Source organism: Oculina patagonica, chromosome 11 (assembly GCF_052425735.1).
Source record: "Oculina patagonica isolate OP01 chromosome 11, crgOcupat, whole genome shotgun sequence".
Taxonomy (NCBI): Eukaryota; Metazoa; Cnidaria; class Anthozoa; order Scleractinia; family Oculinidae; genus Oculina; species Oculina patagonica.
In genome coordinates, this window is record NC_135768.1 from 18,356,565 (window position 1) to 18,377,384 (window position 20,820).

The following is a 20,820-nucleotide window of genomic DNA, read 5'->3' on the forward strand; positions in this document are numbered from 1 at the left end:
TTTGTTCAATTTTTTTTTTTTTTTTTTTTTTTTTTCTGGAGTCTAGCACGCTAACCATAAGGCCACCGCGAAAATTCAATGGATGTATTCCTTTTTAAAGTTCACTCCATTTTTTTGTCGTCATCAGGAAAAGGAAGAGGCTGGCCAGAGACTTGTACGAGAAACTGAAAAGCTTGTGCACGGTGACTTCCGTGACATGCAGGACACACAACAGAAGGTTACTCAACTACAGACAAACTTGCAGTTATTCAAGCAACGTGTTGAGGATAGAAGAAAACTGTTGTTGGAGACACTTGCCTTTTATAAAAACAACAGAAGAGTAAGTGGTGATGACTTAATAAAAAAATATTGTAAAATTTGCTTCAGTTGGTAATGTTGACAAATCGGACAGATATTTAGTCCCACAGACAGGAAATCAGAGAATTTGATCCTAGCAAAGTCAAAAGAATTTTTGTGTACGTGTACATCAAGTGGTCCCCCATTACCGTACTAGGGCTATAATGATTAGATGGAAATTGATGGGTTTATTCTGGCAATTTTAATAACTTTATTAGATGTACAGTCAACTCTCTCTTAATGGACACCTCTATTAGACAGACACATCTGTAAGATGGACACCTGCTGTTGAACCCGTCCCTGCCTTTTTTCAGTCATTTTACTGTAACTAAACTCTCTATAAGACAGACATTTTTCTAAGATGGACAGTTGGAGATGGTCCCAAGGGTGTCCATCTTAGAAAGAGTTGACTGTAAAGGTTTTTTGGAATTCTTAATTGTGTAACCTTTTTACCTTTAAGGCTCTTAATAAACTTGATGAAATTGGAGACAAAATCACTGAAGAGAAGCTGACAGTTGAAGATCAGAAAGAGCTCTATGGTGCAATCAATGCAGCATCTGCAGCACAACTGCGTGATGGGAAGATGCTTCAAGAGAAACTGACAGATGGTAAACACCAACCAGTGATAGTGAGAATGTTCGAAGAGCTGCAAGAGAAAAGCACAGCAATGCTGGTCAATGTGGAACCTGATCCTGCTGACAAGGAGTTTGAAGATGTAAGAGGGCAAGCAATATCTCAGTTCTTGTTACAATTCCTATAACGTAAATGATCTAAAAATCACCCGCTCTTATAAACACCCCATGCCTAATGAATGCCCCCCTCCAAGAATTGCTTGAAAAACCAAGGTGACGTTCCATAAAGTAAAATTATGAAATTTATTTAGTTTTTTTGCTCGACTCGGACATCGAAGAGGCCAACTTGGTTGACCCCGATGACGATCAAGACATCATTATCGAACTGAATGAACAACATCTCCAGTCTTTACATTAGCCCAGAATAGATTAGTCTCTCACTTGCAAACTCTGTTTTCTATCTGAAGTCGCAAGCAAACTATGCGTCTTAATTGTTTTGTTTACATTTTTACAGTTGAAGTGAAATAAATGCCTCTCTCTGATAAATGCCTCATATCTATTTAACACCCCCCAAGGGCCCCTAAAATTGAATAGTTGCCCTGGGCAGTTAGTTGTTTGTCAAAAATTCAAGTCCTTCACACTTCTTTTTTTGATGCAGCTCTGTGGATGGGTGAAGAATGTTGGTGAAGACTTCCTTGATCACAATACCGTGATGGGTGATTCTGTCAAAACATCACAGGATTTCTTGTACTCGCACCAGGAACTGGATTCAGAGAGACAGGTAAGAGATCATAAAAATTATTTGAAAGGTCAAGACTAAACCCACATCTGATGAGATTAACCAACCAAGTAGGCTGAACATCAGATGTAAATTAAAAAAAAATGTAAATGTAATTTATTTACCCATGTGACACGGAAGAGCTCAGGAGCTCGTTAAGATGTGTACGTGCATCCAAGGTCGAATTGGAATTTGGAGTGTTGGTTTTTGTGGAGGGAGGAAAACCGGAGAACCCGGAGAAAAACCCTTGGAGCAAGGACGAGAACCAACAACAAACTCAACCCACGTATGGCACCGGGGCGGAATCGAACCCGGGCCACATTGGTGGAAGGCGAGCGCTCTCACCATTGCGCTATCCCCTGCTCCCCAGATTGAAGTCTGTTCCAGTGTCAACAATTGAAATAGTGGGATAGATCATTAGTGCTGTGCTTTTCACCAGTTTCTGTGGCACCAGCAGTAGTATTGTTACTCCCACGGTAAGGGATGCTAGTCCATCTCAGGTTTCCTCTCTATATTTTGTTATTCCCTTCTACACCTGTTCAGGGGTTTCAAAGTGTTTTGAAGTAGGTGTCAGCAACTGGAAGAGTAGGGGGCTGTGACAACACCGAGCTTGTTTGTCATGAGCTGATTGCTATGACCAGAGTGGTCTCTAGCTTGTTTTGAAAACCCTGCCTATTTACATGTAATGTAATATGTATTTTATGACACTGTAAAAGTCAGTGGTGGATCCAGGGAAGGGGCCTGGCCCCACATTATTTTTAGGCCAAACTAAGACCCAAAGGGCCGAGAAAAATTATCTTCCAGAGCAGGTCTCTTGCTTTAATTCTAGAGTTGGATGATCGGGGGCCCCACTTTCCTGAAGGTCTGGATCCGCCACTGAAAGTCAAGTGTCTTGCCTACAAACATGACGCAATGACCCTAATGGTAATGCTCATAACCTGCAGAGATTTAACCATTATGCCACTGTACCTCCTCTAACATGAGAACATGCAGAAGATGGAAATAAGCAGAAACTGGTTTGAGGGCACCTGTTGAAATCCAGAATCAATCACCAGTTATTCAACATGATTCACTTTGTTATTGATTTGCAGGCACTTGATGACAAAATTGCCAAAGCACTTGATGTATCAAATGCACGATCAAAGACAGACATTGCTAAGGTGCAAGACATGCAGGATCTGTGGAATAGGTTCACTGCTCGCATTGAATACAGGCTGAAGTTGGGGAAAATGTACTTTGACTTCCATCGACACAGACAACTGGTAGGTGCATTTCTAGGAACACTGGTAATAGTCTGGAAAGGTGACTTCTGGAAGAAGTTCCAAGAGTATTGTCTAGAAAAACTGACAATAAGACAGATAAAAAAGACAAAGACAGTCCTCAATGATGAACCAGCAGGTTCTCTGTATAGTAATGAATAAGGAGAATTAACATAGAGTTTTAAGGATTTAGCTTTGAAGGAAAGCATTCTTTCTTAATTACATGAGTGACTTGCTTATCAGTCAAGGGAACAAGTGCCAGTTGATAGTGTGATCACTTCTCCAAGAAGTCACTGAACCCACGGTTTTTGTCCCAGAAGTTGCTAAGCAACATGATGTATTTGTTTGCGCAATTGCTTCAGGAGTACTCATGAGGGTTTGCTCTAGTTTTTGATTGGATGAGATGATTTGGTAACTTTTTGAGTGCTGCAACGGAGATTTGTCGAAACTGGCACTTATTCCCCCAACTGTTATTTCTCGACAGCTTTTTAGCAAACTGGATGAGCTGTCTAGCCAGCTGACAAGTGATGAGCCCAAGGAGAATGTTGACGCATCACCAGCAATGCTTGCACGGCAGGAACAGCTGCAGGATGCCATTCTGTCAGCATCTGGGCAAATGCAGAAGGAGTCACAAGCCCTGCTAGATGAACTGCGAAAGGTTAGTTTCTTTTGATATCAAGTTAAAGGCAAAAAGTAAGAAGTTAAGTTCTTGAGAAATCAGCACATGTATGCAGTGTTGAGCTTTATTCTTAGGCAGGTTGTCACTTCAATGTCAAGGGATGTGTTTCTTTAGTTTGTTGATATCCCATTCCGTCCAGGTTGCAGGGCATAGGCTTTTCGTCTTCCTCTTCTCCTGTCCCCTATTAGGCTGTTGAATGTAAGGAACCTGTGACCAAATCAAACAGTCATGCTTAGCACGTGCTAATGTATGATGAACATCATTTTACTCTGATGAAGGTGGACAGAGACCACCGAAAGTTTAGTGACTTTATAAAAGTTCAGATCGGATGAATCCTTCTAATTATAATCAGTCTACTGATGGCAACAGACAAAGTGTGACTAAATCATTAATAAATTATTAACTGTTGATGGAGAGAAAAAAATTAAGCTACTGTAGTTTGCTTATACCCCTTGGACATTGTTATAAGTGGTAATAAAAATAATGTAAATGCTCACTTAAGAGGTTAAAGCCAAGTGTATTTCCTATCCAGGAGCCCAGAGAGGAGCATTTGGACAGAGGTGCAGCTGCTGATTGTATACAGAAGTTCCTGGCCACTCTGGAGGCAAGGGTCCATAAACTTGGTCAGCTGTGGACCCTAAGAGAAGAACAACTAAGCAAGAACAGACAACTGAGTGCTGAGTTTGTACAATTTGAGAAGGACACTCGGGAGGTAAGTGATCTCATTTTTGAATTCTTTGGTGAGTTTTTTTTTGTCATTTGTGCTGTAGTTTATGGCTCACAATTTTTATCTATACACGGATAGTGTCTGACTGACTGGCTGACAGACTTACAGACTTATTGACTGACTTATTAGACTGGCTGACTGAACCTGAAGACTGACTGGCCATCTGACTGACTGACTGACTGACTAACTGACTTTTACTGACAGATGGTTTGACTGATTGACTGACTGACTGACTGACTAACTGACTGAGTGTACTGACAGATGGGCTGACTGATTGACTGGGTGAATGGCTGGCTGGCTGACTGACAGACATACATGTACACAGACGAACAAACAGACAGACTGAGAAACAGACTGAGCGACTGTTTGATAGATAGATAGATATACAATGTCTTCATTACACAGTGTAGATTCTTTGAAACCTCATTGCTAAGCCTTTTCTTCTATTTAACCTTTTATTTTTTTCTATCATGTTAGGTCATCTTATGGATCAAAGAACAGAGTGATGCTTTTTTCCCAGTCAAAGTGGACTACAGCTCCCTTCCAGCAGATCCAAGAGAGCTAGAGGACAAGCTGCGAAGGTTTAAAGATGCTGCTAGGGTAAGCTGAAAATAACATACAAGAAATAAATTTGTTGGGCTGGAAGTCATTAGTAGAGAATTTGTTGTTGACAGCACAGGCTTAAAAGGTCACCTAACAGGGATGTAGCTAAGAGCCGGCTACTGGCTAATTTAACTGGTTGAAAGACAGCGTACAGTATCACCAGCTGAAATTTCACAAGGGGGCCAAGTTGGAGGTATAAAGACCAGAAGAGCTGGCTGGGCTTTTCAGTGACCCGGCTTGATTTTTCTTAGCTACATCCCTGCCTAAGGAACGTCTGACACTATCAACCCCCTTTCTTGTACTGTATGAAAATCAGTGCGGTAACAGAAGTCTTTGTTTGCTTTATTTTTCAGCGCACAGATGAAGACGTTCAATCCCATCTCCGTGCAGCAGAGGAGCTCTCAGAGGCAGAAGGCAGTTACAAGGCAGCCATCAGAGTCATCACAGATGAGCTACAGATTGCATATCAAAGGTTTAAGACTCTTCTGGCAGATTATGAAGTGCTGCTGTCCATGTCAGCAACATTTTACACAAGTGTGGAGAAGGTGAGTTTCTTACTCCTTTATTTAATGCATGCATCTAAAATGGCATTAACAACATATAGCACTAATGATAGTTTTAAGTTTAAACCATAGCATTGTCAAAATTGTGTTTTAAGTAGTTATGCTGTATAAGTTGCTTCTAAATTGTGGGTGAAAACCTACATGTACATCTTTAGTGCCCATTCAAATGAAAGCTACTGAGCATTGCTTTCATTCAGTATTTTTTCTGTTCACAAAATTGGGGCTTTTCAGTTATGAACACTGGGGATCTTGAGAGTGAAATGGTTATTCTTGGGAGCAGGGGACGAGGGATGGTGCAGTAGCGAGAGTGCTTTCCCCCCCACCAATGTGGCCCTGGTTTGATTCCGACCCGTTGTCACATGTAGGTTGAGTTGGTTGTTGGCCCTCACATTGCTCCTAGGGTTTTTCTCCAGGCCTTTCTTTGGTTTTCCTCCCACCTGAAAAACCAATATTTCCAAATTCCAATTTGGTCTGGATAGAAGACCCAAATGAAAACCAGCTAGAGCTGAAGTGGCTTCCTCCTTAAATATAACAATTTATTTTATATATTTTTTTTAAGTGCCTTTAAACACCACGAGGAAATTATAGCTTCTGGTTTAATCCCACTAATTTTTATTCCTCAGCTTCTTCAAATGATGGATGACATGACGTATGGACTACAAACACAGCCTCTTCCAAGAGACATCAACAATGCACAGCTTCTCCTTCAGGATCATCTTGCCAACTACCAGACAGTTCAGGATCTGTACAGCTTCACAACAGTCAGTGCCCAAGATGTCTTGAGTCGAGCTGCCACCTCGGCTGCAGTCTCTGTGTCACGTGATGAGATCAAGGGTTTCCTTGAAAGATCAGATGGGAGACACGATGAGTGGAGGTCATTGTGGGAGCATCATAAAGACAAGCTGCTGGAAAGTGTGCGGCTGTGCGAATTTGAACAAGCTATCAGTACGGTATGTTTTGAAAGAGTAGTAGAATGCAGAGAGTGTAGGTGGCCAACACAGCTGGCCCTCATACCAGTTTCTGTAGTGTTAAGTGACCAGGAGTATTACTACTCCCTCTGGATGAGATGCTAAGTTTTTTATAGGCTATTTCTTCAACCGTATTTCCCTGGTTTGTCCAGAATCTTGGCAGTACCCATACACCCTGGTGGTATGGAGCACTGTTGTGTTTGAATGCAACATGAGGATCAAGGTCATGGGCTGAACTCTCACTGCCATATGCCATGACTACTCATTAACATCCCAGATGTTTTATGCCTCAGAATCTAAATCATATGACTTAAAAGACTTAACTTAAAAAATAATGGGTCTTGCTTTTAGAGTTGTTTGCATAAAAGTTTGAGACTGTATGTATAAATTATATTTTAACAGGTCAATCTGACAATTGAGGAGCATACTCGAGAACTGCTTGCTCTTAATCGAAAGTTTGGCGTCACTTTACTTGATGCTGTTACTCTACTGCAAGAGTCAGATTCATTCCTGGAATCTGTCAAGGTAGGTACTGAAGAAACTATATGTATTACACTAAAATTGCACAAATTAATTAAGCCACTGTACTAAACTTGGATGTAATTTGTATTTTTTGACAGCCTGCTGATGTAGAAGTTGGCAGATTGGTAGAGGAAGCAGAAAAACTAAGACAGTTAAATCATCATGATGCACCTGCCATTATGCGACAAGTCTCTGCAATGGAAGCGCGCTGGCAGAGATTCTTGTCCAGGATGGAGGAGCACAGAGCCATGCTGGAAGCATCAATAGAGTTTCACCAACTTTATGAACAGGTTTGTTACTTGCATTAATTAATCTTCCCTTGACAAAAGTGCCTTGTTTCATCATCTGTTCCTCTGGATGCCTTTAATCCTGGGGTGCTTACCATTTAGCCATAAAAACCAGAGTTTTCAGTTGCCATGCAAATAGTAATTTAAGGTTAATTTTCTGGAAATTCCGGTTGGAACTTGTGGACAGCCTCCAAAGGTTGTCCTGGATTCTGGTTGGAACGAACCGACTGGAATTTCCCTTACCATTTGCACAGTTTCCTAGTTCCAGTCTCGTATCAATGGAAAACAATCTTGCCATCTGTCTTGGTTGGTTTGCTGATTTTGAAAAAACCCTTTCCTTTTGTCAATGGTCATCCCAACCGCTTCATTCTGACAAATGGTAAGCACCCCTAGTGTGCAATTATTCCAGGGAATCATGCTAGTCATAAATTATGTTTTTGAATGCACCTAAGAAGCTGGACTTTCTTGTTTAAATCCTTTTTGTTTTGATATTTGCCAGGCGTCAGTTTGGATCAGTGACAGTGAGCACTTCTTGAAAACCACCCGGGATGGAGCAAAAAGATGCAAAACAGAGGAAGAAGTCATAGACCTTCTTGATATGCTGGAAGGCTTTGTCAAGCCTGGCTTGAACAAACAAGAGGCACGACTGAAGAAATTGGCTGAACTCTCTGCCAAGCTTACAATGGATGAACCACGTTACAGAGCCAAGGATCTCATGTCTAAGCAGCAAGAGATTGCCACCAAGTTTGATCTCATGGATAATGACCTTTTCCGTTTAGCAGAGAGACTCAGAGAAAGGAAGCAGAGAGGTCTACCTCCCAAGGTACAGCAACTTTATGTAGCTGTTTTGATGCTGTATGGCCTAGTCATTTTGTGGAACAAGATTTCTGCTCAACCCAGCTTAACACATGAACCTTGTTTGGTCAAGGTTTCCATTTTCATTTTCATTAGTCACCCTCTGTTCCTTTTGGGTTTCTTGACATCCACACTTTTCTTGACTCTGTAGATAAGTTCTGCCCAGGTTTATAAAACGTCTATCACCAAAAGTAGTTCTTTACAGATTTACCAGTACCTGGTCAGTTACACTTCATTAACTTCTCTTTCTCTGTTATGCATGTTAACCTGTTGTTGTTTTTTCAATAATTTTTTCAGGCAGAAGAAGTAACAGCTGAAAGTGTAGAGGCCTATGAGAGAGAATTACTAGAATCCACTCCTGACTCAGCAGATTATGACAAGCCAGTGCGAGTTAATGTCCTATCATCATTCATTGATGGAGTCCTGGGCAGCAAGAGGGCTGGTGATCGAGAAGTTTTTGAAGAAGCTGGACCAGCTAAGCGCCCACAGGTGTCAGTGCGAGTGAGGTCAGATGCACCAGTGAGTGTCGAAGCTGAACAGAAGATTGAGCCCATCATCAAGTCTGAGATCCAAGGTTGGTTTGAAGGAGGCAAGGCTGTGAAGCCAGTTGAGATCCCAGAGCATGAGATACTGGTTCATATCAGTGAAGATACTAAGCGAGAACCTAATCAGATGGCTTTGGCTCCATGGGGTGCAGAAGTGGTGAAGAAAGATGTCACAGTAACTTCCCTAGGACCCTTTATTAGCAAGGACATTGAAGTGGAAACAGCTCTTCACACACAAACAACACAGCCATCTGCTTCCGATCAGGCTCAACTTGTTAGAAAAAGAGTGTGGAAAACAACAACTCGGGAAACCACAACAAGCATCAAGCAAGAGACAAGAACTGAAGTGGAGATGCTGGTTCCAGAAAAACCCGAAATGACCTCAAATCTCTATGTTTTTGGTGCTCTGCCACCCACTGAGAATCTGAATGTTGAGGTGCGATCCAAGAAAACTGTTGAGAGTACCCCTGATACCTTGGATAAAACTAGCCCTGAGGAGATCGACAGAGTTGAAGGAGACATGAAAAGAGCAAACGAAAACATCTGTAGGAGGATTGAAGATTCTGTGGCTAGTAGCCGTAGGCCGTAAGTACAACATGTACTGTGGAATCTCGATTTCTTGAACCTTGGTCTTTCAATCCTCCCGATTATTTGAAGCAAAAGTTGTTTCCGTTCCCTCAGTCCCTGATTCTTTGAACCAATTTTCGTTTTCTCAGAGGTTTGAACAATTGGGATTTAGAAAGTCTTAATTTGTGACCCATACATGGCCCTATTTTGCTGTTGTTTTTGTCATCATCATCATCATTCAAAGCTACAGCTTAAAAATTTAAAACAACTTTCAATTTCTTACCCTGTAAATTTTGTTTCCTTACATTAGAGTGGAACCTCCAAAACATGTTGAGCTTCTCATTCCACAACATGCTGGTTCAGTTCTGATCTTCACACCACCAGGGACTCCCCGAAGGGGGTCTGAACCATGCATTGATTCCAGTCAGCTACCAAATGGCCACCCCGCTGATGAAGACCAACCCAGGGTGGAGTCCGAGGTGCACCTTATGACCACACCCGACTTCAACTTTGATGCAGTGGAGCTGACTCTTCCATACCCTTTTGTAAATGGTGAAGCACCTGATGTGAATAAAGAAGACGAACTGCAAAGGATGAATTCCATTACTGATAAGTTAATTGACAGTGAAGAGAAATATGTGGATGACTTAAGGTCACTGGCTGAGGTATGGAGTTGAATGTTATATGGTGCAGATATTTGAATTACATGTAATCACCCTTGATGATATCCTACATGTGTGTGTAGCTTTCAAGTGACCATTAAAAATATATTTCACAGTAATAAATTACAGTATACTTTCATGTGGTGATGTTTGGTTTCAACGTTTTGGGAAATGAAATTGATTTTCTTTTGTTCTGATTTCCTTTGTTTTAACTTCATGAATTACTGTTTACGAGTTTGAGAAATGCCTATCTTGCAGGATTATATTTATCAGCTGCCCAAAGCTCCAGCTGAGTTGGCTGACAACAAAGACACCATCTTTATCAATTCAGAGGATGTTTTCTTCTTCCACAAAGTGTAAGTTATTTACGTATACTTATACTGTGTGATAGCTGAAGCCAAGAAAAGTTGAACGAAGTGGATTATACAGTCATGAAAAATTGAAACATTGGCAAGACATACAAAAATCTTTATGAAGTGGCTTGCTTTTCTGAATCTACCGTAGGCAAAAGGATGTCGACTGGTACATTTACCCATAATTCTTTGTATATGGTGGATTGTGTTAGCTGACTTAAACTTGGACTTTTGTAGGATCTTTTGTGAAGAGCTGGCTAAGTGCAGGGAAAATCCATCAGAAGTTGGCAAGGTGTTCAAGAAAAGGGTAAGACTGGGCTTTACTTGATTCATCAATTACTGAATTGACATGCAAATAATGAATATTTATCTTTTCCTCCTTGAAGGAACACGAGCTTGACAGATACATAACCTTCTGTGATGGAAAAGGTGACTCAGAGAGCTTTCTAGAATCACATCCTAAAGACTTCTTCAAGGTGGGTTAACTTTACAATTACAGTGTATTTGGTTTACCTGCCTTCCACTTTTAAGCTTACAGTAAGCAGTTGATTGATATTTTGTGTCTTAATTATTACATAATAAGTTTTCTTGTATGGGCAGTGGTGGATCCGGGTGAGCTCAACAGGCGGGAAAATAAAAATATGACGTATTACTGGAAGGTGTTTATCATAAAAGGTAGCTGGTCCCCCTGGCCCACTCTCCTAGATCTTATAATGGCCACTGCAACATTGCCTTGTAGGATTACATCTATCAGCTGCCCCTTCTGTTGAAAATACTGCCACTGCAATTATTTATTGTCAACAGTAGGTAGAACACACCATTTTGTCCAAGGTGTGTAGATGAGATATGAGATAACACATGCTTGAACACTTATCTTCTAACTTTTCAACTTTGCAGAAGTGTGAAGAAGAAGGGCCCTGTCGGCCAGTTGAGGAACTCCTGGATCGTCCTGTCGAACGTGTTTTAGAATACAGAGCATATCTTGGTGATCTTCTGGAGTCTGGACGTAAGGCTGGCGTTAATACAGATGACCTTGAGGTACTATATACATGTACATTAAAAGAAGGTCTCATTTACTCTCATTTAAGGCAAGCAGGAAACTCAAACAGCCAACTAAGACTTCCATGTTTATGCATCTGTAACTTAATTCGTTAGAAGATCTGTTTTGCAACAAGTTGGATACTCTGAAATACTATCAAACTTTCTAACTGTAAGCCCGAGGTTTCTATCTATAGAAAATTAGAGATACATTTAACTGTTTGAACGTAACCCAGTGTATGAATGTGCTCTATTAGCCAATAGAAAATAATTGCAGAACCAATCTGGCTCACGGATTTCTAGTAGAACAGGCTTTGTGTCTACTAGTTTACGTTAGCAGTGGTAATGGTGATGCCTTCTTATATCTAAAACTCATGTCTTTGCAGGCTGGCAAAGAAGTCGTTGATCGCCTCTGTGCAGAAATCCGTCAGAAGACCCAGTAAGTTTTTTTAAAATTTAGCTGTGTACTCTGGAGCTTGCTACTTGGTTAGTTCTAGTCGGCTAGTCTGCTGGCTGGATGTGGCAGGGTTTAACCTGTAGTGGAAGGCCCTTGCCTTCATAGGGGTTTCTGATGTCGCTTTGTCGCTTGTTTCCAACCTACCTGTTGGCCGTATATTTGGTAAGGAAAATGTTGTCGCTGTTGCAAATATGTGCTGTAGTTTAATTTTACGTTGCAGGAAATAGAGCATAGCACTGGCAAGCCTAACCTTGGGCTAGGCTTTACTTTTAAATTGATATTTTATATTAATTATTTTCAGGTTTGAAATCCTTGTTCCTGGCACTCCAAAAGAAGTTGAGTTCTATGTAGCATTAGAGGATTACAGAGATGACCATAACAACATATGCCTTCGGAAGGAAGAGACTGTGGTGGTTCTGGATCGACTGTCACGCCCTGGAATGTACAAGGTGGTCAGGTTACTAGCGGATGGTTCCAAGGACAATGAAATATGGGTGCCATCAACAGTTTTACAGCGCAAGAAGTCCACAGCAGAGATCATCATGCCTGCTGGTAATGCCCTGATGCTTGAAAAATATATATATAAGCATGGAGAAAAAAAATTATCAACTGTAAAGTCAAACACTGAGTCATGCATGCATTTAGTTGTAATGAAATTCTAAAATTTAAGTCAGTGGATGAAATCCTATTATGTTACCATTCAAATGAAATCTACTAAGCAGTACTTTTATGTGGTACTGTTTAGTATGTTGTAGAAGGTGCTACTTTCTAACGTTCTTCTTTTTTTCCAAAAAAATCTGTGATTGAAACCCAACTTTGTGATACATTAAAACATTTACGTCAGAGCCATCAATCATTGTTACTTAAACATGTATTGTAAGTCGTGTTTGCTATTTCAGTATTTTAGCAAAGAAATCTTGAGTTTTTTTTTTTTACTTTTTGGACTTAGTCACTTTTGTTAGTGAAACAATTATTATGTACAAACTTTTTTAAAGTATGTTTTCTTTTTTCCTCTCAACCAGAGTACACTGTGAAGTTAAAATCAAAACCCGGATCCAAAATGCCAGATGAGGTATGAACGTACACTTATGACATTCTTGGTAACCTTGCTTATATACACTGTAATTACGTGTGAATGCTTTGTTACAAGTACGGATTACAGTATCTGTGTACTGATACCTTTTTTCACATGATTGTGAAGATTTCAGAAATTGTCGTCCCTGCTCCTGAAAGAGAAGTTGTTGTGGAAACTGCACCTGTAGAGTTTGCATTAGGTAGGTGTTGATATTTAGGTCCACTTCAATACTTTTTATCTAGAGTGTAATCAGTGACGCGAATAGTAAGAACAGGTTCTTTATGAAAGTTGCAACAAGATTTTTAAGCCAAGTGGGAAGTCGTGATTGGTCATTCTGCAATCACTCACTGTCCCTCAATTTTGTTAACCATCCTTAACAGCTCTTCGTGTGCAAGTTATGTTCAAGCTCTTCATGTACAATTGTAACATCTTCAGCACAAATAAAGGCAAAGGTTCAAAACGACGTTGGGTGGGGTCTAGCAAAGGGAAGGTGTGTTTATTACGGTAAAGCTGATACTCGATAAAATCTTATCATTTGTACAGCTCCAGTAGCACCAGTATTTACCATGCCATTGGAAAACCTTAAAGCAACAGAGGGTCAACCAACACAACTAGATGCTCGTGTGTCTGGTATTCCAGAACCGGAGGTAGCATGGCTGAAGGATGATCATCCAGTCAGAACAGGGGAGCGCATCCATGCTGAGAAGGATGGTGACTTGCACAGTTTGAAGATATCGGAAGTCGACATTGAAGATGAAGGAACATACATGTGTCAGGCTAGAAACACTGCAGGAACTGCAACATCCATGGCAGACCTGAATGTTGAATGTAAGAAGAGCAAAATGTCAAAGCAAATAGCTACAGTACCACTCAAATGTAAGGCTAATGACTAATTACTAATTGTTAAATTTAACTGTGGTCAGTTTTGGTCTGCCATCTGGGCGTGAATTCAGAATTTTACCTTTAACTTAAACCAGCAGTTGGAAACTCATGGATTTCATGGGGTCTGTCATCACTCACCGTTTGCTGATAGTCAGTAAAGGTGCGGCATGTTGATACAGTATATTAAAAGTTAGAAGAGCCCAATGCATTTTAATTTCTGAACAAGGAAGGCACGATGGCATATGCAGTATTTACGTATAGAGAACTGTCACTTTTCCAATAAATGTTAACTTAAATGTATAACTAACTTTGAAATCACTTACCTTTAACTATTGACTACTAACTTAACTTAACATATAAGGCTGATGTACCCTTGACTGGCTTTTTAGTGTGGTTTTGTATTGGATCAAGTTTAGTATGGTGCTGTATTGGAACTGAAGCCCTGTTGACAGATGAAATAATGGACTTCTATTAGGAATGGATTACGTTCTTAACAGTTTTTTTCTTTATTTGTATACAGCTGGCGAATCAGAGGGAGAACCAGACATGGATGAACCACGGACTGACAGATCTGTTATAACAATGTAAGGACAACTATTTTCTTAACAGCAATTTTTCAAAGGAATTGCTTTGAATCTTATTAATGTAGCTCCTTGAACCACAGTGCTTTATGCATCTAACCATTGCTGCTCCATTAATTTTTGTAAGTGATTAGTTGGTGCTTGAGTTCACTATCCAGGTCTCTTTTAAATATCTTTCCACATGCCAAGTCACTTGTCAAATTGATTCCTTTCCATGAACGAATGAATGTAAAATGGCATACAGTATCCAGTTAACAATGGTAGGCACACCATTGACATAATTTCGTGTGAGTGTGTAGCGCATGTAATTAATACAAAAGATAATTTAAAATGTAAAATAAAAAAAGGGCAAAAAAAAAAAAATTTTTTCCAGTTTTTGCGGGGCGCCTCCCCCTCCTTCGGAAAAAAAAAAAAAACCAAAAAAGGAAAAAAAAAAAACCAAGATGCACTGATTAAAAACTAAGTTACCCAAAGGAGAGTAATTATAGAATACAAAAAAATACAGTAAATGCAAATTTGGTCTAAAAGGGTTACGATACTTTTGCAGTCAACTCCTGTCTAGCTGACAACTCCTTTTACAGACAGCCTGTTTTTATGGAATGGAGTTTCAGTCCTGGCAAATAAGAATTATTGAAAATATCTCCCGCTCTTAGGGGAAGGTGCCCATTATAGTGGGAGTTGATTCTGTATCTGCTAGTTGTCTGAAAACCAACAAGAGTCAATTAACTTGTTTTGTTATCTGTCTTATAGAGACCCAAACCAACCACCACAGGCAGTGACTTTAACTCTTGATGGACAAGATGGGACTCAGTTTGCACCCATTCAAGTTGAACTTCCTAAACCAGATGAAGTGGCTGCTCCTGAGATTTATTCAATGACAGATAGTAGGCCAACAGCACGCCGGAGGTCCATTCCTCCTGAATTTGCCACTGAACTTGAAGACAAGACAATAGAGGAAGGGGAATCGGTGGAAATGCAGATCTTTGTTACTGGAACTCCTCCTCCAGACGTTATTTGGTACAAGGACGACCAACCAATTACAATTTACCCACACAGACGTTTTCATGCCACAAGAGAGAATGAGATTTGCAGTCTAGAAATCAAGGATGCACGATGCAGTGATGAGGGAACCTACACATGCAGAGCTAAAAACACTGCTGGGGAAGTCAGAAAGTCCTGCAAACTAACTGTAAAGCAAGTCACTCCAACAAGCCCTCCCGCTTTTGTCAAAAATTTAAAGGATGTGTACATCGTGGAAGGATCTTGCACACGGTTCGATGTTAAAGTTACAGGTATGCCAGAACCAGATGTAACCTGGTATAAAGATGGGCACCCAGTTAAACAAGACAAGCATGTGGAAATTGTCCACGATGAAGACACTTCTGCTTTGATCCTCATGTATGGCAAACTGGAAGATGCAGGTGACTACATTTGTAAGGCTTCGAATGAGGCTGGAGATGCAGAGTCATCTGGCCATCTCCACATATCACCTTTACTAGCACCAGCCAAATTCACTTCGAAGTTGGAAAACATTGAAGTGTCAGAAGGAGAGCAAGTGAAGTTGAAATGTGCAGTGGTTGGAAGGCCAGATCCTCACATATCTTGGTTCAAAGATCAACAACAAGTCGAAGAAAGTGACCGAATCAAAATGAAGATGACACCTGATAACACTTGCGTCTTAAACATACTCAAGTCGGACATGGATGACGAAGGAACATACACATGTTCAGCAACAAATTCTGCCGGAAAGGATACTACTTCAGCTAAATTGACAGTCAATGGTGAAGGTAAAGTTCCAGAGTTTGCCAGAGTCCTAGAGAATACTGAAATAGCAGATGGAAGTCCAGTTCGTTTAGAAGTTAAAGTTCAAGGAAAGCCAACACCTTTTGTAGAGTGGCTCAAGGGTACAAAGCTTTTAAAATCTGGGCCAAGGTTTGAGACTCAGTCAAGTGGAAATGTACATACTTTTGTCATAACAAACTGCAGAGATGATGATGGCGGTACATACACGTGCAAGGCAAGGAACAAGTTTGGTACAGCTTCTTGTGAAGCAACACTGGTTATCGCAGAAGACACTGTACCACCAAGATTTACAAAGAAACTTTATGACTCTACAGCAGATGCTGGCAACACTGTGGAGTTTTCTGTCAAATACATCGGCAGCCCAGAACCAAAGGTCAAATGGTATTTGGATGATGAGGAAGTTTCTGAAGATGATGAAGGTATGGACATTGAGACCGAGCCTGGCTCATCCTTGCTTGTGCTTGAAGACATTGCACCAAATGACTCTGGCCAGTACAAATGCATCATAACTAATATAGCAGGCAAAGCAGTTACAAGTGCACAGCTAAAAGTTGTTGATGAAGGTGTTAAGGCAATGCCTACTAAGGCTCAGCAAGTTGTACAGGCTATGCCCCCAGCAACAGAAAAAGAACCAAGTGGTAAGCCACCGGTGTTTCTCAAAGAACTGTCTACTGTTCATGTCGTCGAGGGAGATGCAGTACGTTTGGAAGTTATAGTTGATGGGATGCCTAAGCCAGTTGTGCAATGGTTTGTGGAAAATGACCTTGTGGAAGAAGACGAACATACACATATCATTCAAGAGGGAAATAAACACGCTTTGGTTATTGATGGCACGGTACTAGATGACGAAGCGGAGTACAAGTGTGTCGCTAAGAACTCGTTTGGGAAAGTAGAATGTACTGCTGAACTTTTAGTTGATGAAATTACCACCAGACCAGAGTTTCTTAAAGAATTGAAGCCAGTAGAAGTTGTGGAAGGAAGTGATGCACAGTTTGAAGTGCAAGTGCAAGGGAACCCAGAACCAGACATTGCGTGGTTCAAAAATAATGTTCTCATTGAACCTGGTGACAGATACGAAGAAAAGAAAGTTGAAGACGTGCACAAGCTGATCATTCATGAAACCAAGCCAAAGGATTCTGGCGAAGTCAAATGTCAGGCAATGAATGATGTTGGTAAAGTTCAGAGTGTTGCACCACTTGTTGTCAAACCAACTAAGATACAAGAGATAGTAGAAGAACCAAAGAAGTCTCCTTCTTTCTTAAAGCCGCCTAAAGACGCACATCTTTTAGTGGGAGATAATGTTTCGTTTGAAGTCAAAGTCGATGGTACACCAACACCCACTGTGAAATGGTACAATGAAGAAGGCGACGAAATACCTGAAACAGGACGCCTACATTGCTTGCCTGATGGGACATTTGGCATTGACAAAGTGATCCTTGAAGATGAAGGCCTCTATAAATGTGTTGCTTCCAACGAGGCTGGAGATGTGTCATGTCAAGTGGAACTTTTTGTGGACGAAGAAAAACCAAGTGATGTCATCGAAGAAATCCCTGTATCTCAAAATGTTAATCTGGAAAGTGACGTCCCCCTTGAAGGTTTTCTTGGAGTTCCAACAGAGGAAAAGCCGCTTGTTCCGCCAGAAATTGCAAAGAGCTTGCAGGATGTTACTGTAACAGAGGGTGAAACAGCACGTTTTGAAGTCGAAGTTACCGGCAACCCTAAACCTGACGTTGAGTGGTTCGGCAGCGGTGCAAAGATCGAAGGGAATGAAGAGACTCTCTTGGAATCTGATGGTGACATTCACAGGCTCGTTTTGATGGATGTTCTTCCAGAGGATGAAGGAGATTACGTGGTTACTGCTGCAAATGAAGCAGGCAAAGTTTCAAGCACAGGAAAGCTCTCTGTCAAAGTGAAGATAAAAAAGCCTGCATTCTTGGAAACTCTTAGGGACATTGAAGTGACTGAAAAGAAGGATGTGCGACTGGAGGTTCGTGTTCAAGGCACAGAACCTGAAATTGACTGGTACAAGGATGGTGTTTTGATCGAGGAAACAACATCTAGAACTGAGTTTGTTGAGAACGAAGAGAGGGGAAGCTATGCTTACCTTATTTATGGTGCCACAACAGACGATCAGGCCACCTATCGATGTACAGCAGTAAACGAGGCAGGTGAAGTATCGTGTGAAGGACGGTTGACAGTACGAGAAAATGTCATCCCACCTAGGTTCCTTCAGCGCCTTGAAGACAAAAAGGTTGTTGAGGGGTCTGATGTGGCCTTAGAGGTTGAGGTCAGTGGAAAACCCAAGCCAACTCTGAAGTGGCTCAAGGATGGCAGTGACATTGCTCCTGATGATCATATTCGGATAGACACTGAAGGCTGCATTCATACATTGTCGATAACTCGCTCAAGGTTAGCAGATGGTGGGAAATACAGCTGTGTTGCTTCCAACAGCGGTGGTAGAGATACTTGTTTCGCTAGTCTTGAAGTTGAGGAAGAGATAAAAGCACCAGAATTTGTTGTTTCACCTCAAGGAGCACAGATTGTCGAAGGAGGGCATGCTAGGTTTGAGGCAGTTGTTTCTGGTCTCCCAGAACCGGAAATTGAGTGGTTTAAAGATGGAAAGCTTGTACGGGACAGCCATCATTTTAAATTGGAGTTTGATGGAAATAGGTCTGTTCTCACAGTAAAGGATGCTAAACAAACTGACGATGGAGAATACACATGTACAGCAACTAACAAAGTGGGGAAAGTTTCTTGCACCATAGAACTTGTTGTTGATGAGGCAGTTGTTGCTCCTGAATTTTTAAAGAAAATGAACAGTATCGAGTTATGTGAAGGTGATTTGGCGCGATTTGACGTCCGTGTCTCTGGAACACCTCAACCAGATGTGGAGTGGTTTAAAAATGAAAAGGATTTGGAAGGGGAACCACGTTATGAATTCCTCTCAGATGATGACATACATTCCTTGGAGCTGTCCAATTGCCTGATATCTGATGCTGGCACATACCGTTGCACCGCCGTTAATGAAGCTGGACAAACAACTTGCAGTGCTGAACTTACCGTCACGGAAAAGCCCATCCCTCCTGCATTCACTGATGACCCCTCATTTCCAAATGTGATCGAGGATGGCGGTAATATCGTGTTGGAGGCCACAGTCAGTGGCAAGCCTACACCAACTGTAGAATGGGTCAAGGATGATGAAAGTGTCAAGAACAGCAGCCATTTTGACATCAAAGCAAAGGATGACAAACACACATTGACTATTGTTGGTGCTGGCCCTGCTGATTCCGGAGCTTACAAATGTATTGCAAATAACCCAGCTGGAACATCCACAAGGACGTTTAATGTCAACATTGAGGGTAAGAATTTTTATTTATTTGTTGCTACAAGTTTTTTTTTAGGTAGGCGTGGTGGCCTAATGGTGGTGTGGACTCTGGATTGAACGATCCAGGTTTAGCCCTGGCCGGTTCACAGGTGTGTTCTTGGCCAGACACTACTCTCACAGTGCCTCTCTCTATGTTCATATTTCCTCATTCTTGAGCAGTTTTTTTTTAATGGTATAACACTAAAGTAATTGCTGTTTTCTATACGGTTGTTGTTAACATTGCTAATGAATTAAGAGTGCCTTGCTTAGAGTATAATAACCTATTGTTTCTATGTTGGTCATTTGTATCTTAAAAGTTTGCTGACTGTTATGTATAACTATTTTAAATTTACTTTTAGCTAAACTCTGTTGTGGCATTGGTTGTGTGAGTGATAATTAATTGAGGGCTAACTATGTTTAAAGGTTAATAAAATAAGAACGCATTTTTATAGTAAATTTGGTGTTGTAAACTGCACTTTGTCACAGTGTTTTATGTTAACAGTGTAGCACTTTATACTAGTACATTCACTATTTGCGGTATGATTCTCTTGTGATAATTACCATCCTATGTGTATTGACTAATATAATGTAACAACTTATCATACAAATCATAAGTGCACATGCTGCTCTGATGCTGTAAATAGGTAAAGATGTAAAACATGAAATAATCATAATGTTAAAAAAATAATAATTATGTGCTTATATTGTAACTGTATCTGTAATAATCGGTGGCACCTTCATGTATCTCAATTAATGCTTTCTACTTACTGTATTGTACATAATTATTGTTACTGTACATTCTATATAAGTTAAGTAAGCCTCTGGAGTGATCTACCCAGATGCAAACTCGTCTACTGTGCTGTACTGTAACCGGTGTTGGTGGTAATTGAGGGCACCTTCATGTATCTCAACTAATACTTTTTATTCAGCTCATTGTACATCATACATTGTACATACTGCCCTGATGCAGTCTCTTGAGTTAACTACCCAGACGTGAAATAATCTATTGTGGTTTAAACTTCTTATACTCTAAGTGGTGTTGGTGGCGATAATGAGCACCTTCAGGTATCTTAACTAATCCTTTGTATTCAGCTCATTGTACATCTTTCATTGTACCTACTGCCCTGATGCAGTCTCTTGAGTAAACTACCCAGACATGAACTCATCTATTGTGGATTAATCTTCAAGTGGTGTTGGTGGCAATAATGCACCGTCCGGACCGGACAGCGAGACCACTGGGGGGGCCGGGGGGGAGAGCCACCGAGGGGGGGGGGCGCCGAGCCCGGGGGAGACCGCAGGGCCCCGGGGGTGGAATAACGAGAACCTTCGGGTATCTTAACTAAT

General features: G+C 40.9%; 1 protein-coding gene across 1 annotated transcript in view; it reads left to right on the forward strand.

Moving 5' to 3' along the window:
• The window catches only part of LOC144629484 (obscurin-like), a 129,655-nt gene that overhangs the window by 22,885 nt on the left and 85,950 nt on the right, over positions 1 to 20,820 (forward strand). The window contains 25 exon segments of the mRNA XM_078487697.1: positions 128 to 319; positions 797 to 1,051; positions 1,567 to 1,689; positions 2,778 to 2,948; positions 3,430 to 3,603; positions 4,157 to 4,336; positions 4,829 to 4,951; positions 5,308 to 5,499; positions 6,141 to 6,467; positions 6,888 to 7,010; positions 7,106 to 7,297; positions 7,794 to 8,117; positions 8,447 to 9,279; positions 9,572 to 9,926; positions 10,182 to 10,279; positions 10,514 to 10,583; positions 10,663 to 10,752; positions 11,174 to 11,314; positions 11,701 to 11,753; positions 12,073 to 12,323; positions 12,794 to 12,843; positions 12,973 to 13,045; positions 13,390 to 13,674; positions 14,249 to 14,312; positions 15,060 to 19,471. Coding sequence (XP_078343823.1) covers positions 128 to 319; positions 797 to 1,051; positions 1,567 to 1,689; positions 2,778 to 2,948; positions 3,430 to 3,603; positions 4,157 to 4,336; positions 4,829 to 4,951; positions 5,308 to 5,499; positions 6,141 to 6,467; positions 6,888 to 7,010; positions 7,106 to 7,297; positions 7,794 to 8,117; positions 8,447 to 9,279; positions 9,572 to 9,926; positions 10,182 to 10,279; positions 10,514 to 10,583; positions 10,663 to 10,752; positions 11,174 to 11,314; positions 11,701 to 11,753; positions 12,073 to 12,323; positions 12,794 to 12,843; positions 12,973 to 13,045; positions 13,390 to 13,674; positions 14,249 to 14,312; positions 15,060 to 19,471 — 9,151 coding nt within the window.